The sequence below is a fragment of the Mesoplodon mirus genome, assembly GCF_964341445.2.
Source record: "Mesoplodon mirus genome assembly, chromosome: 1".
NCBI lineage: Eukaryota > Metazoa > Chordata > Mammalia > Artiodactyla > Ziphiidae > Mesoplodon > Mesoplodon mirus.
In genome coordinates, this window is record NC_138976.1 from 62,206,445 (window position 1) to 62,223,923 (window position 17,479).

Genomic DNA, 17,479 nt, shown 5'->3' on the forward strand with positions numbered 1-17,479 from the left:
TTTTGGAAACAGTTGCCCATATTGTCATGTAACTACAAATGAAACACGGCCTTCCAGAGAGCAAAGACTAGGAATTATTTTTTCCTTGAGTAAGCGAGTCAATTATCACACTAATGTAATTTTTAATTTCATAAGCATTAAAAACATATTTATTATTATTTTTTAAATACCTGTACTATAAGTTGTAACTCTCTTCTTTCTGCTTCCCATTGTTCTGCTTGTAATCTAAACTCCTCCAATGCTGTCTCCCTGATGTGGGACTCCATCTCATTCTTCTCCTGCTGATATTTTTCCAACGCTTCCTTTACGTGAATAAAATCTTGTTTTAGTATTAGATCAATAAAAGTTATCTTTCTTCCTTCATCCACAATTTAAATATACAAAGGGCTCTCCTTACCTATACAGACTGTTAAAACTCATTATAATTTATGTTCAAATCATTAATTAATAGAATAATTATATTTTGATCATCAGAAAGTATATGTGAATAAGAAGCTATGGTTACCCATTTAAGCAACATTTCATATAGATATAGATATAGATAGATATAAATAGATATAGATATTTAACCCAATTTTTCCCAAAAATTTAACTGCAGGGGATTGAACAAAATGCATCATATGATAGAGACAAAACGAAGTAGATTGTTTGGCAAATATGTAATCTATATGTAAAGGAGATAATATGGAAAGCTCTAATTAGCTATAGAAAGACTATTTGGATTATCCCTGATAATTTATATATAAATCTGACAAAGAACACTGTATTTACCAAAGGGGAGAAGGAGGAGTTTTGTGCAACAAATCAGTATAAGGAAACTCTAGAGTGTTAAAAATTTGAAAAGTCAAAAAAATTGTTTTTAGGTTTAGACTATTAACTAATTTCTAGTTCTACAGATAAACAATATTTGCAAGAGGTTTTTCTTCTGGGGTTTTCCCAGTTGTACTACATTTATAAGATCTAATCTGGTTCAAAATCTTAGAAGTATAAAATGCAGGTTTCCCAAGAAGCCCAATTTTCTAAACTATAGGGTTTTAAACTAAGTCTGCATTAACACAAGGAGAAAGATTCTGTGGTTTACATGAGACAGAGGGAAAGCTTCCTGTGTCCTTATAAACTGTAGCGTGGTTCTGCATAATAAAGACTGCCCTCCCAACTTTCACTAATGGAAAGCCAACAGGAGGAGCCTTGAGGCTTTTTCCCCTTAGGGCAAAACAGTGACTCCTCTTCACCCCCAAAGGTCTCTGTGCAGATTAGTTCAAAGCCAATTGTATAAAATCAAAGCAAAGTTCTCCTACCAAATAGGTGATCAAGATCACATCAAGATCTATAAGAGATCTTGAGATGCAGGCTGATTGACTATAAGGAATGCTGCCACCATTACCCTCTTTCCCCATAGCTCTAGACATTTCATGTGGAGAAGTTTATACAAAGCAGTTCAGGGACTTGTAGTTCCAGGTGCCACCTAAACTCCCCCCATTCAAATACTAATGGAGCCCTTGTATATGCCAGGCACTGTTCCAGGGTCTAGGAATATTACGATAAAGAGAAGAGAAAACTGTGACTGTTGACATGCAGGAAATCAAAAGAAGATATGCTGACAACGTCAGGGAACCTTTGTGCTGAAACTTTTACATTTAACAAATGCTTTTGTAAAATTATTTTTAGTGAAGATTTATTTCCAATATTCTGAAAAGCCATTTACACCAGTGGTACATGTAGAGCATTTTTATCATGTAATTTTTAAAATAAATTTATTTATTTGTTTGTTTGTTTTTGGCTGAGTTGGCTCTTTGTTGCTGCACACGGGCTCTCTCTAGTTGCAGCGAGCGGGGGCTACTCTTCGTTGTGGTGCACGGGCTTCTCACTGCGGTGGCTTCTCTTATTGTGGAGCACGGGCTCTAGGCGCACGGGCTTCAGTAGTTGTGGCTCACGGGCTCTAGAGCACAGTCTCAGTAGTTGTGGCGCACGGGCTTAGTTGCTCCGCAGCATGTGGGATCTTCCTGGACCAGGGCTCGAACCTGTGTCCCCTGCATTGGCAGGCGGATTCTTAACCACTGAACCACCAGGGAAGCCCTATCACGTATTTTTAAATTTAAATTGGTACTTCCAAAAAATGGCAAATACAGACAATTCAAAATCTATCTTTTAAGTGGGTGGCAACTTCAACATTAAACCATACTTTTACTTTAGAGACTAAAAAGGAACAAAAAATGGGAGAATAAATAGCTCACAATAATTTCAATAAAAGGTCATCAAATATTTATATACCGTGCCTATATAGGATGTACCCTACACAGATAATGAAGATTACATCAGATATATAAAAATTCTTCTATATTTATTGCATATTCAGGTCAAAATCTGGGGCCCACATTTCTAAAATTACAAGTTTTCATGTTGCTGGACCAAAAGGGTTGTGGGTTCTTATCTTCTTACAGTATGCACATATAAGTGAGCTTTTTTTTTTAATCAGAGATCTCAAACTGTTTTTCACAAAAGAAACAATATATATATTAATATATTGCTAAAGCATATAAAAAATAGACCTGCAAAAATGCCCCTAAAAAGGAAAGAAGAGAGGGAGAAAGGAAGGGAGTTATGGGGGGGGGGGGGGAAGAAATTAGATTTTCTTGCTTTCTGGTATTTTCCTTTCCAAAAATAACTTCAAATAATGTATAATACATATAATGAATATTAAATATAGAAAAGTTCCTTCATAAAATATTTTACCTGTACAGTTTTCTCTAGTCTGCTTTTTTCTTTCATAAGTAAATCATATTTTTGATCGCAGTTTTGAATTATATTGTCTCTTTCCTCCAAATCACATTCAAATCTTCTGCATTCTTCTTTCCATTTCTGCTGGGAAGTCTGAAATGCTTTCTCCATCCCACTTGCCTTTCCCTGAAGTTCTGCATTCTGAGCTATTAAAAATATAAAAGAATAATAGGTACATTTACAACCATAAATTAAAACCGTAGGAGTTCAGAAACCTAGGCTTTGGAGCTGATTTCATTTACAACATGATATTAAGACAAAACATTTAACCACTTCATACCAGTGAACTCTTGAAAAGTTCCTGTCCCAAAACCAATCTATTCTACAATTTCTCAATCTCTTCTTCCCCTCCAGACAGAGGTGATTTTGCTGTGAAATGGTTATGACATATTCCTAGAGGCACGCCCAAGTTTAGATGCACCAGCTGCAACTCAAATGCTTTTTCTCTTATTCAAGAAAATAAATCAAAAATTTTTTTAACTGTGACATATAATAGGGCTACTTTTTCAAAAGACTTGATAGATTACAAATTTTGATTTTTGACTTGGCAACAAGTTAGTTGTGGCATATCTTACACTTGATACTGTCACAAAATTGAGGTTGGGAACCCCAGAACTATAGCTCTTTACTCCCCCAAAGTTAGGCTCGATTCACCTCTCATCCTAGTATTACCTCAACAATAACCATCACTTCCCAACTCATTATGGCTGCTGTTCTGCCTCAACACCTAGAAAGAAGTGATGAAAGGCTTCCAGGTCTGGCTCCATCACCTACCACCTGATTAAACCTCCCTGACTCTCTAAGCCTCAGTGGGAATAAAGTTGTTGTAAAGATAAAAATGAGGAAATATGTACAAACATACTTGTTAAACAAACCAAAAAAAAAAAAATCCAGTTAGTAGTATTATTTTTAAATTATATTTGTGTTTTGAATGGATCATATGTTCAAACTATAAAAGTTATTATCAAAGGTATAAAAAGTCTCCCTCCCATCAAGTTACTCTCTCTACAAGACATTATTTTATGGTTTAGTATCCTGTATTGCAGGTAAAAAGTTTGAGGCCATTTTGATTCCTGTTCCTTTGCATCTGGCCTATTTTTCTTTCCTTTCCTTTTCTTTTCTCTTTGAAAGCTTTAGGATCTTTCTTTGGTCTCTATTTTTCTGGAGTTTCATAATACTATGCCTTCACATGGGTCTATTTTTTTCCACTATGGTGAATATTCTGTGGACTCTTTCAATCTGGCAACTCACATCCTTCAGCTCTGAGATTTTTTTTTAAGTAATTTCATTGATCATTTATCCCTCTCTGTTTTCTCTCATCTCTTTCTTTCAATATTACCTATTATTCAGATTGGGCCTCAAAGTTTCTTGCCTTTTCTCTCCTATTTTTCCACCTTTGCCTTTTTTACCCTAATTTTGGGATATTTCTTCCATCTTTATCTTCCAATGCTTCTACTGATATTTTTCATTTCTGATTTCACATTTTTTATATCTTTATTGGAGTATAATTGCTTTACAATGGTTAGTTTCTGCTTTATAACAAAGTGAATCAGTTATACATATACATATGTTCCCATCTCTCTTCCCTCTTGCATCTCCCTCCCTCCCACCCTCCCTATCCCACCCCTCCAGGTGGTCACAAAGCACCGAGCTGATCTCCCTGTGCTATGCGGCTGCTTCCCACTAGCTATCTATTTTACGTTTGGTAGTGTATATATGTCCATGCCACTCTCTCACTTTGTCACAGCTTACCCTTCCCCCTCCCCATATCCTCAAGTCCATTCTCTAGCAGGTCTGTGTCTTTATTCCTGTCTTACCCCTAGGTTCTTCATGACATTTTCTTTTCTTAAATTCCATATATATGTGTTAGCATACGGTATTTGTCTTTCTCTTTCTGACTTACTTCACTCTGTATGACAGACTCTAGGTCCATCCACCTCATTACAGATAACTCAATTTCGTTTCTTTTTATGGCTGAGTAATATTCCATTGTACATATGTGCCACATCTTCTTTATCCATTCATCCGATGATGGACACTTAGGTTGTTTCCAAAAATATGGAACACTTCACGAATTTGCGTATCATACTTGCACAGGGGCCATGCTAATCTTCTCTGTATTGTTCTAATTTTAGTATATGTGCTGCCGAAGCGAGCACCTGATTTCACATTTTTAATTTCTAAGAGCTTTCTTTTTTTTATACCACCTGGTTCTTGCATCATGGATGGAAGATATTCTTTTTCAGCTCTGAGGATATTAATAATGCTTATTTGTTAAATCTTCTCCTTGCAGAGTTTCTGATTCTTCCAAATTATTTTTTTCTTTCTATTTTAGAGGCTTTCCACAAGTATCTGCTAATTCTTGGCTGCCTGCTCCCAACTAAGTGTAACTATAAGGGTGACATACCTTTTATACATCCACATAACCACTACCTAGATTCTGAGCTTCAGGATGAAACTTGGTAACTGTGGTCTGATCAAAGTAGGCCATTTATTAGGAAATCCCCAACATCAGCATCATTAGGTTTTTCCTCTTGGCTTGGTCAGATAACCCATGGAAGAGTTTTCCAAGCTCCCACATGAAGTATACATATCTCAGTGCTAGCTTTTGGGAAAGTCAATAGAAAAAAGGAAGCTGGAAGGAACAGTTCCTCAATATTTAACATTGAGTATGTTATCTTCCTGTTTTTGCCAGTCTGGATACCCTGTATTTTATCATCTCCAGATATTAAGTCCCCCGAATTACACTAGGAAGTGGGAGCAATCCCAGAATATCATACTCTTGGGAAGGGGATCTAAGAACCTAAGTGCCTCTAGAGCAAACAGATTTCATCTAACCCTCTTTATTTTACTTCTGCTATTCCAATTCCTAATTCCAAAGGTAGCCGGTGCTTCCAGTTCATAAGCCTTTGATTATCTAACAAGTTGTGTGCCAGCTTTCCCAACCCCTGGCTTAGGATTCTGATGTCTCAGGTCTGCTAAGTCAGTTATCCCTCATCCATTCATTTTCCAGCTTCCAAAATTTTCTCTCTTATCTTGTCTCCTCTCTCAATCACTATGAGATTATCTCTTTTAATATCCCATAACTCCATCAGGTTGTTTTTTATTCTACCCTCAATATTTTATCATATATATAAAGTTTAAAGTATTGTAAAATGAACACCTGTAAACCTCAGACTAGACTCTATGATTGTTAACATTTTCCCATATGTATTTTCTTTACCACACATTCATCCATCTATCCATGCATCCACTCATTTTTTTCATCCATCAGACCATACTTTTTTATGCATTTCAAAACAAGTTGCAAAGAAAAGTACATTTCACTGCTGAATAATTAAGCATTCATACCAATAATATAGAATTCAATTTTTTTTGCAGGTAAAATTTACATATAGTGAAATGGACAAATCTTAAGTGCCCCATTCAAAGAGACTTGACAAATGCATACACTCATGTAACCAAAATCCCTATCAAAATACAGAAAATTTCCTTCAATCGGAAAAGTTTCCCCCTACTTTTCCTAGTTAGTCCTCACTGCCAACCCATCCTAGAGGTAACCGCTGTTCTGATTTTTTTTTTCACCAACGACTAGTTTTTTCTGTCCTAGAATTTCATATAATGGAATCATACAGGAAGTCCTCTTCTGTGTAAAGTTTCACTCAGCATAATGTTTTTGAGATTCACTCATGTTACTGAATGTATCAGTAGTTGGTTCATTTTTATTGCTTAGTAATATTTCATTGAATGAATATACAAAAATTGTTTCTTCATTCTTCTGTCAATGGATATTCGGGGTTTTTCTCCAATTTGGGGCTGCCATGAATAGAGCTGCTATGAAATTCTTATACAAGTCTTTTGTGGACAAATGTTTCTCAGAGAAACTACCAAAGAGTGAAACTTCTGGGTCACTGGATAAATATATGCTTATTTTAAAAGAAATTGCCAAGTTTTTTTCCAAAGTAGTTGTACCATTTCACTTTCTCATTAACAAAGTATAAGAGTTCCAGTTCCTCTACATCCTAACTAACATTTGGTATTGACAGTCGTTTCAATGAGAGCCATCGGATGGGTATCAGTGACAGTCACTGTGGTTTTAGTTTGCATTTCTCTGATAACAAATGAGGGTAAACATTTTTCATGTGATTAATGGCCATTCTTCTATCTTCCTCTGTAAAGTGTCTTGAAATCATTTGACTTTGGGCAAGTAACTTCCCATCTTCCCTGGACTTCAACTTCCTCATAATTAAATAAAAGTCATTAACTTGTACATCTAGTGCCTTTCAAGTCTTATAATCCTAAGTTCCAGATAGTAGTTTAGTAATTAAATGCCAAAGGTAATCAAAAGTATTTTTGACCAATGGCCAGGCCAAGGCTAGGGATCATAACTTTTATAATATTATAACTTGACATTCACTTGGCCCCATGCAGTTAACAAAGCACTTTTATTTTCTCATTTCATCCTTAAAACAACCTAGGTTCGAGTATCAGTAAGTGGCAGAATCAGGACCTAAATCTAAATCTTCAGAATTCACGTTCAGTGTTCTCTTCATTAAAACCTGCTGAGTATAAGAATGTTCAGGGCGGGCTTCCCTGGTGGCGCAGTGGTTGAAAGTCCGCCTGCCGATGCAGGGGACACGGGTTTGTGCCCCGGTCCGGGAAGATCCCACATGCCATGGAGCGGCTGGGCCCGTGAGGCATGGCCGCTGAGCCTGCGCATCCGGAGCCTGTGCTCCGCAATGGGAGAGGCCACAACAGTGAGAGGCCCGCGTACCGCAGAAAAAAAAAAAAAAAAAAAAAAGAATGTTCAGGTCAACATTATTCTTAATAAACAAAAACCAGACACTACCCACTACCAATAGAAATGGATGAATATAAGTGTGGTGTGTTCACACTATATAATACTAAACATCAATATGAAGTTCATATGACAATAGGAATTAACTCACAAGCACAATGTTGAAGAAAAGAAGCCAGATACAAAAGAGTACATACTATATGATTCCTTTCATATAAAGTACAAAAAAGAGGCAACGTTAATTATTGCTATTAAAAATCAGGATAGCAGTTAACTATGTGGAGGACTTCTGGTAATTTTCCATTTCATGACCCAGGTGCTGGTTATAAGTCATACACTTATCTAGGCACACTTCTTTATATATATTATACTCTGTGGTTCCTAACCTAGCTAATCAACAAATCACCTGCAGTGCTTCTTGAACATACAGATTTTCTCAAGCTAGAGATTCTGTTTCAGATTACATGTGATAGGAGGTCTATGAAATTTTTTTAAATCTCTATGTGATTCTGCTGATTATTCATGGAACAAGTGCTCTAAAAAGTGATTAACAGAATTTTGAACCCATTTTTCTATACTTGTACAAAAAAAATAATATAAGGTAAAGTAAATGAATGTTCACATAATTGCCAGAAGATATACACACACAGCAAAGTCTGTCCATCAAAGGCCAGTCAAAGAAAGCAAAACCCTACCTCTGATCCTATATGGAATGCATACACAACAGGGAGCAATGATATACAATGACGTTACAACCCTAAACATGGAAAGAAATAGAAATAGTTTTACCACAGAGTTTTTCTTGGATCCTATGTGCCTCAGCTAATCTTTCTTCAGCAGCCCGCCTTCTGAGTCCAGCTTCTTTTCTAGCAACAGCCAGGTCATATTCCAGACTTTGTCGCAAGGCCTCTCCTTTTTCAACCTCAGATCGTAGCTTGGCAATCTGGCTCTCGTAGCTTGCCAGCTAAAAACAGACTTCTGATATCATGAACCAATATAAAAATATGTCTCCAAGATTATGAGATCATGCACCCAAACACTTAAATTTCTTAGAGAAATTTGTTTCTATAATATTTATAAGACAAGAATTTACACATCTATACTTTCTAAAAGACTGGAAAAGAAGCACTAGCCTTACTCACCAAATAACATTCATTAATTTTCTTATTTTAGAGAATCCACTAGAGAAAAAAAAAATTAATTCTTATATGCACTTATTAAAAGTAAAGAGAAATCACAGGTTTTAATCAGAAAAAGTCATACCTAAGAAGTGAAAAAAAATGCATGACATATAGTAAGAACTTAAAAATTCCTTCTCGGGCTTCCCTGGTGGCGCAGTGGTTGAGGGTCTGCCTGCCGATGCAGGGGGCACAGGTTCGAACCCTGGTCATAGAGCTAAGGTCCCACATGCCGCACAGTGCAGCCAAAAAAATAAATAAATAAAAATAAAATAAAATGCCTTAAAAAAAGCAGCAAATAGTATCAAAATTTAGTTAATATTGTCTATATTATTTCTCTGAATTATGACATTACTCATAGAGCATAAAGTAATAAAAGTGCCTGTTTTACAGGGATTTTAATGAACAAATATCTAATTTATCTACTATTTAGATAACTAGATAGTTAATAACTAGATTTAATTTATCTAATATCCTTCCATGAAGTAGTGTGACAGGAGACAGGTCAGAGAGTTAGAACCAGATGATTTATAAAGTCCCTTCCCTCTCTGAAATTCTATGATCTAATCAATGATTCATTAAATGATATTAAATACTTGCTACATGTCAAGTACAGTGAAAGATATAAAAACAAACATTATAGAGCCCCTGATCTCAAGTAATGAAACGCTATAGAAAGTCATAGGGATTAGTTTTACAAAAGAGGTAAAAATGTTATGATAGTTCAAAGAAAAGCAAAATTACTTCTTGCTGGAGGGAGAGAAAGAAATGATGGATGAGAGAGAATGCTAGGAAGGTATCAAATGGGAAAGCATCAAGCTACTATATCAGGCTAGAAATAGATGGTCCAATTACCAAGTAAGAAAAGACAAAAAGGATTTCTAAAGGGCAACATCAGAAATTACCATAAATAGCAGTTAATATGTAGAGTGCAGCGGGAGTTACACTCTTTTTAACATATAAAAAAAATTTCCATTTTTATAAATGTTAGAAAAGTAAATGTCTTCAGCACACTTATACTCACAAAATAAGAATTTACAAATATCTTTTAATAAGTTAGTGGAAAAAAACATAAAACCTTTATTACATCTACAAGATAACTCCATTTATTTCAGAATCACACCATCCCTCCCTGCCCAGGAATAAAGTTGTTAACATTTGGGCACTCCCAGTTGTGCCAGTCATTTACCTGTTTGTCCTCAGACACACACACACCCATCCTTCTCCAGCTCTACTCCATATTCTAGGAACTACATGTGCCAGACTTCCTTGCCCACTGGCTTCTTGGGAGTTTGGATCAATGAGAGGCACTTGTGGCATATGTGAGGACAGGAAAGGAGAAGCCAGGGTATTTGTCCCTCTCTAGATCTACCCTGCGCAGCATCTGTCTTCCCTGTGGCTGCAAATCCTTCAGGATAGCTAGCTTTTTTCAACCTTGAAAATGGAAGCAACTTCCTAATGTTGTTACCCTCTGGGTTGCCTTAACATCCCCTATTTGTCTTTTTACCTCTTCTGGTACTTGTGTAATCAATTCCATTTGGACACCAAATGATATTACTCTTGGTATCAGAAATAGCCTCAAGATGGGTTTCTGATATTTTGTGGTAAACCTATATGAGCATAAATACAATGAACACCTTTTTGCAGGTAGAAATGAGATACTTTTGCAGTGAGCCACGGCCTCCAGTGGGATCACAAATATTTAAATTATCATGTGCAATTGTTTAAAATAAAGTGCCAGCTGAGTTCAAGCCTTTGGGAAATGAAGTAGCAACTGCACTTGACCAACATGGCAGTTTTCTTTACTACAAGACCCATGGCATGGGAAGGCTAAATCTAACTATGCTAGAGAATTTACAAAAATGAAAAGGTAATCCCAGGGCTCTAGAATCTCAGCTCAAGACAGTCAGAAAGCCAGAGAGTTTCTATGTTGACTTTAAAGAATCTCTTATTTCTCATAGCCCCATGGCAGACAAGGATAAAGACCAGATGGAAAATCTAATTATGGGGAATGCAGAATTAAAATACAAGTTGAATAAAGAGCCTCAACAAGTTTCTAACGTTAAGATGGTATATATCAGCTGGGCATTAGGTAGAAAGGAAGGAGATGGATGAGGACTTTTGGAATTAGACAATCCTGAAAACTGTACACTTCCAATCTCCTCTAAACACCCCTTCTCCCAACAACAGCAGCCTCTTCTCCCTGTCTGAGCTACTTGACCTTCCCTTGCTTAAAGACTTAGTGAGGACCATAACTGAAATAGCTGTCTTGCAACAGGATTTGCAAGACCCACTTTCATCTCTTTGTCGCCATCGATAGACCCAGACCTCAGTAAGCCACAGGGGGAGAAATGCAGTCTTCTCTGGGAGAAGATAGCTTCTATAGCAAAAGGACTGCAAAATCTTGCTAATCTTGTAATAGAAGGAACCCGCAGAACATATATAGGCTTGATTTGGATTTAATAAGCTAGCTGTAACAATTTGCTTGGAATGGGTGACTGTAAATTGAATTCAACATCAGCCTGCATCACTTAATAAAGTCAAAATGCCAGTACTTTCCTGATATAATATGCAGACTTAAGAAGATGGGAGTGGCGGCTTCCCTGGTGGTCCGGTGGCTAAGACTCTACACTCCCAATGCAAGGGGCCTGGGTTCGATCCCTGGTCAGGGAACTAGATCCCACATGCTGCAACTAAAAGAGCCCACATGCCGCAACTAAAGATCCCGCATGGGGGTTTCCCTGGTGGCGCAGTGGTTAAGAATCCGCCTGCCAATGCAGGGGACACAGGTTCGAGCCCTGGCCCAGGAAGATCCCACATGCCGCAGAGCAACTAAGCCCGTGAGCCACAACTACTGAGCCTGAGCTCTAGAGCCCACGAGCCACAACTACTGAGCCCACGTGCCACAACTACTGAAGCCTGCGTGCCTAGAGCCCGGCTCCGCAGCAAGCGAAGCCACGACAATGAGAAGCCCACGCATCGCAACGACGAGTAGCCCCCGCTCACCACAACTAGCGAAAGCCCGCGCACAGCAATGAAGACCCAACACAGCCAAAAATTAAAATTAATTAATTATTTATTTACTTTAAAAAAGATCTCGCATGCCGCAACGAAGATCCCCCACGCGGCAATGAAGATCCCGTGTGCTGCAATTAAGACCCGGTGCAGCCAAATAAATAAATAAATATTTTAAAAATAAAATAAAAGAAGATGGGAGTGCTTTTTTTTTTTGCAGTACGTGGGCCTCTCACTGTTGTGGCCTCCCCCGCTGCGGAGCACAGGCTCCGGACGTGCAGGCTCAGCAGCCATGGCTCACGGGCCCAGCCACTCCATGGCATGTGGGATCCTCCCAGACCGGGGCACGAACCCATGTCCCCTGCATCGGCAGGTGGACCCTCAACCACTGCGCCACCAGGGAAGCCTGGGAATGCTTTTTTTATGAGCAAACCAAAACCTCCCCTTTCGCCAACTGCATCCTCTTTGAGGGCCCAAAGGACATTGTTTTCCTAATTAAAGTGCTCTATAACACACTGGCCAGCAAAAGCACCCTTAGAAAGCTCTAGCGGCTAACTTCTATATACCAGAGATAATAGTAGACGGTAAAGATAATGGTGGGATATGTCATAACTGAGATGGACTCGCCAACCTCAATCAAAATGGTGAAATTCCAGAGCAGCAAAGGCCAAGTGGTAGCAATTAACCAGTAGAGACAAGGTGAGCACAGTTCCTATAATGGACGGCTGGAGTACAACAGTAATCATAGCATCTGACCTCCAGGTATTTGTGGTGGTATCTAATTGATCCTTGTGTATCCAGGAATTAAAGAGATGGGCAGCCTTCTAAAGTGCGGTGCAGTAGATATATAATCCAAGAAATTTTAAATTTTGTGTAATTTTAAATTTTCTAGTAGCAATATTTTGAAAAGTAAAAATAAATATGTGAAACTAATTTTAACATTTTATTTAACCCAATATATCCAAGATTCTTTATTTCAACATAAAATCAACATGAAAAATTATTAGTGAGCTATTTCACTTTTTTTAGATATTTTACACCTTTTTGTATCAAGTTTTGAAATCCAGTGTGTATTTATATCACATCTTAATTCAGACTAGTCACATTTCAAGTGCTCAAAAGACAGGTGGCTAATGGCCACCATATTGGAGAAGTGATTCTAAAGCATTATTTGGTCTAAACAACAACAACAAAAACAAAAAACCAAAAAAACCAAACTGACAAAAAAACAGAAAAACTCCAAGTTTGGTGAGCAGAATCCTTACTTAAGTCTCTAAAATATGAAGTCATACCCTCCCATCAGATCCCAGACTCCCTGACTCCTTGAGGCACCGCCACAAGTACATACTGTAAACTTCCCCGAGCCTTTCCCAATGCACAAGGTACAAGTTCTGAACTGGAGACTAGCATTTACTATATCTCGCATACACAAATCCAGGAAATAAAGGATGGAAGTGGAAGTGGCCTCTCTCTATTAACATAGCCTCTAATAACCTTACCATCTACCAACCCACTCACCGGTTCCCCCCCCAACCCAAACATGCAAACAACCAAAATATTGGGCTTTGATATTTTAGAAGAGATCTTAATTTACAAAGGGTGAATACTTCCACCAGGTGACACAAAAATGATCCACTTTGATACATACTGCAACATGGATTAACTCTGGAAACATTATGCCAAATGAAACAAAACAAACACAAAAGGACAAATACTCTATGGTGCCACTTATATAAGGTATCTATCTAGAATATGCAAATGCATAGAAATATAAAGTAGATTAGAGGTTATCAGGGGTGGGGGTGGGGGAAGGAGGACGGGGGAGTTATTGCTTAACAGGTACAGTTTCTGTTTGGGATGATAAACATTTTTGAAAATAGATACTGGTGATGGTTGCACAGTGCTGTGAACATAAATATAACTGAATTGTACACTTAAAATGGTTAAAATTGTAAATGTTATATATTTTTTACCACAGTAAAAAGAATTTTTTTTAATCCATTATATCAGAAGCTGAGACTACCTCTAGGCTAGTTTTGGGCTCCTTGTGCCAGTGAAACAAGAGGCAAAGAAAGATGATGTTACCAGAGTCCTGAATACCAAGACTGGCTGGGGTGACTGATCCTGATTACCAAGGGGATAGTGAGGCAGAGGAGACCATGGAAACCTGGGGATTCAATGGTATGATTCTCAGTATATCCATATCTACAGAGATCCAATAGAGGTGGCACCATTAAGGAATCAAACTTTTCAAGAATGAAATGTGGTCACTCCACCAAGGAAAATGCTGGCAGAGGGTAAGGGGAACAAGGAATCAGTTGTGACAGAAGTGAAGTGAAAAATATCAGCTTATAACCCTAGGACCAGTTCTGAGAATAAGAACGGCAGCAGCTCTGCGTATCTGTTATATGTATATATTAGTGATTTTTTTGTTTGCTCCTCATCTCTGGCATTATATGAAGAATGTTGGTACTACTGGTCTCAATTTAATTCATGAGACACAAAATTATAAGATTCTGATGGTGAGAATACATATCATCTGTGAGATAGAAACAATGGACTGATAAGCCTTTGTGTCTCCCATTGTGGAGTGGGTGAGAGCATCTTTGTATAGAGGATATTTGAGTTGCCTTGCAAGATTACGCAGGAACAAGGTATTATTGCATGGGAGTTACACATGAGCAGAAGAGTGATAATGAATGCTGAAGAGCAAAAAGTGTGGACTGTCAATCATTTGTCCATTTGATCCATTTCTCAACCCCCTTCTTTTGCTCTACTCTATTATATCATAGGAACTGTAATTCCCACGCTCCATTGTTAAATGGCTCTACTTCCGGCAGTGTCTCTGACAGTAGCTGCATCTCTTTTCAGGTTCCAGCTGCCTATCCTTCATTCCAACATTCCAACCTGACTGAACAGCCCCTACCATGGTTCTCCCTCCCACCAGACAGCTCCAACTTCTGGACTCTGGTAACATCATCTCCTCCCATTGGTCCTCTGGCCTAGAGGTGATGGTGGCTTCCTGATGTAACTAATCTCTAGGTGGCCTCATCATTCCCTGTTTGAATTCCTAGGTCTTTCATCACCTGTACAACCAATTCCGTCTATTAATGTCCCTATTTTAGCCTGACTGGGCCTTATTTGATTTCCAGAGCTACCCACAGAGCTGTGAAAAACATATCCTCTAGCTGTGAAAAACAACCATGAGGCTGTTTTCTCATTTAAGCTTCAACATATGCACTACAACATGCAACAGCAACAAAATGGTATCTCCCTCCTTTTCAAAACAAGTCTTCATTCTTTTAGGTCTTATGCTCAACCAGTTGTCTTAGAACCTCCTCTCTGTCATCCTCCATGTCTTCCCTGATGCCCTCCTACAGCATGTCTCAGCCTCTAAAAGGTCTTTCACCATTTTTACTCCATAACCCTCTTTGGCAATCTGGCAAAGCCTTTTCAAAATAATGTAATTACATGCATAAAATAAAATACACAAGATAACAAAAAGAATCAAGGTATAAAAATAAATATATGATATAACAACCGATTTGTGATGCTGTAATCTATGTTACTTCTTTAATAACACATTAAATAACAAGTTGTACTCACAAGTCTAATAACCATTTCAAAGTAATGACAAGTATAAACAATATTTCAATATATTTGCAGTAACTGAAGTATGGTATGTGTGCAATTTCTATTGGTGATAAATTCAAAAGTACTGCTAATCTTACTATACTTGCTGTTAAAAGAACGACAGGCTGGGCCAAGCCCTTCATAACTGAAGGAAATGTTTAACATGAGTTAGAGGTTAATAAAAATAAAAATATAATTTCTCCCTATCAAACTACATGGATTCCTTGATTTCTCAGTTTGTAATGACCCCTGCTTAAGACCCCTACTCCTAAGAAATCTGGCGGGATCAGTCAAACATCTTTAGGTCTTGAACCCTAGAAAGCCTACTGCTTCGTCCTAGGTATCCAGTAACTTTTGGCTAGAGAAAGTTACATTGCTTTTCCTTATTCTCTCCCATCTTCATTGCTCTAAAAGATTTTCTTGCTCTATCGTTACTATCGGGGCCAATGAGATATCTGAATAGCTTCATGATCTCTTGTCCTACTTTGCACATCTGTATTATTGTGCTCAAATAATTTTAATAACCACTGCAACAGTGAAAACCTTGTGGCATTTTCCCATATCAATCACCCACATTAGTACAACTTAGTTTCATTCAGAAGCTGTGAGTCTATAAGAAACTCCTCTCCCCCATACCCTCTGCCCACTAATAAATATTCTCAACAGTAACATATTATTTCCATACCTAGGAAAGAAAACTGGGGCTCAGAAAACTGACATAAGTTACCCAAGAACCCACAATAATGAAATTCCTAGAGAAGTCATTTTAAAGATTTTTACTATTTTTTATTGTGGTATAACTGACATTAATTTCAGGTGTACAACATAATGATTTAATATTTATATATATTGCAAAATGATCACCACATAATTCTAGTTAACATCCATCACCATACATAGTTATAATTTTTTTTCTTGTGATGAGAACTTTTAAGATCTACTCTCCTAGCAACTTTCAAAAATGCAATACATTATTAACTATGTTGCCATGCTGTATATTACACCCCCAGGACTCATTTTATAACTAGGAAGTGTGTACATTTGGACCCCCTTCACCCATTTCCCCTACCTCCAACCACCCCCTGCCTCTGACAACCACCAATTTATTCTCTGTATCTATGAGCTTGGGGTTTTCTTTAATTTTTAAATTCTACCTATAAATGATATCATACAGATGTATATGTATGACTGATTCACTTTGTTATAAAGCAGAAACTAATAAAAAAAAGAAAAAAATGGTATCATACAGTATTTGTCTTTTTTAACATCTTTATTGGAGTATAATTGCTTTACAATGTTGTGTTAGTTTCTGCTGTACAACAAACTAAATCAGCTATACATATAAATTTATCCCCATTTCTCCTCCCTCTTGCATCTCCCTCCCACCCTCCCTAACCCACCCCTCTAGGTGGTCACAAATCACGGAGCTGATCTCTCTGTGCCATGCGGCTGCTTCCAAATAGCTATCTATTTTACATTTGGTAGTGTATATATGTCCATGCCACTCTCTCACTTCGTCCCAGCTTACCCTTCCCCCTCCCCATGTCCTCAAGTCCATTCTCTACATCTGCGTCTTTATTCCTGTCCTATCCCTAGGTTCTTCAGAACCACTTTTTTTTTTTTTTAGATTCCATGTATATGCGTTAGCATACGGTATTTGTTTTTCTCTTTCTGACTTACTTCACTCTGTATGACAGTCTCTAGGTCCATCCATCTCACTGCAAATAACTCAATGTTGTTTCTTTATATGGCTGAGTAATATTCCATTGTATATATGTACCACATCTTCTTTATCCATTCATCTGTTGATGGACACTTAGGTTGCCTCCATGTCCTGGCTATTGTAAATAGTGCTGCAATGAACACTGGGGTACATGACTCTTTTTGAATTATGGTTTTCTCAGGGTATATGCCCAGTAGTGGGACTCCTGGGTCATGTGGTAGTTCTGTTTTTAGTTTTTTAAAGAACCTCCATACTGTTCTCCATAGTGGCTGTATCAGTTTACATTCCCACCAACAGTGCAAGAGGGTTCCCCTTTTTCCACACCCTCTCCAGCATATACTGTTTGTAGATTTT

At 37.8% G+C, this 17,479-nt stretch overlaps 1 protein-coding gene across 1 annotated transcript in view; it reads right to left on the reverse strand.

Moving 5' to 3' along the window:
• Positions 1–17,479, reverse strand: part of CCDC171 (coiled-coil domain containing 171) — a gene marked incomplete at its 3' end in the record, with an annotated part of 345,924 nt that overhangs the window by 303,433 nt on the left and 25,012 nt on the right. The window contains exons 4-6 of the mRNA XM_082603964.1: positions 8,366–8,540; positions 2,734–2,924; positions 171–302 (exon numbers count right to left, since the gene is read on the reverse strand). Coding sequence (XP_082460090.1) covers positions 171–302; positions 2,734–2,924; positions 8,366–8,540 — 498 coding nt within the window. The remainder of the gene's footprint in view (positions 1–170; positions 303–2,733; positions 2,925–8,365; positions 8,541–17,479) is intronic.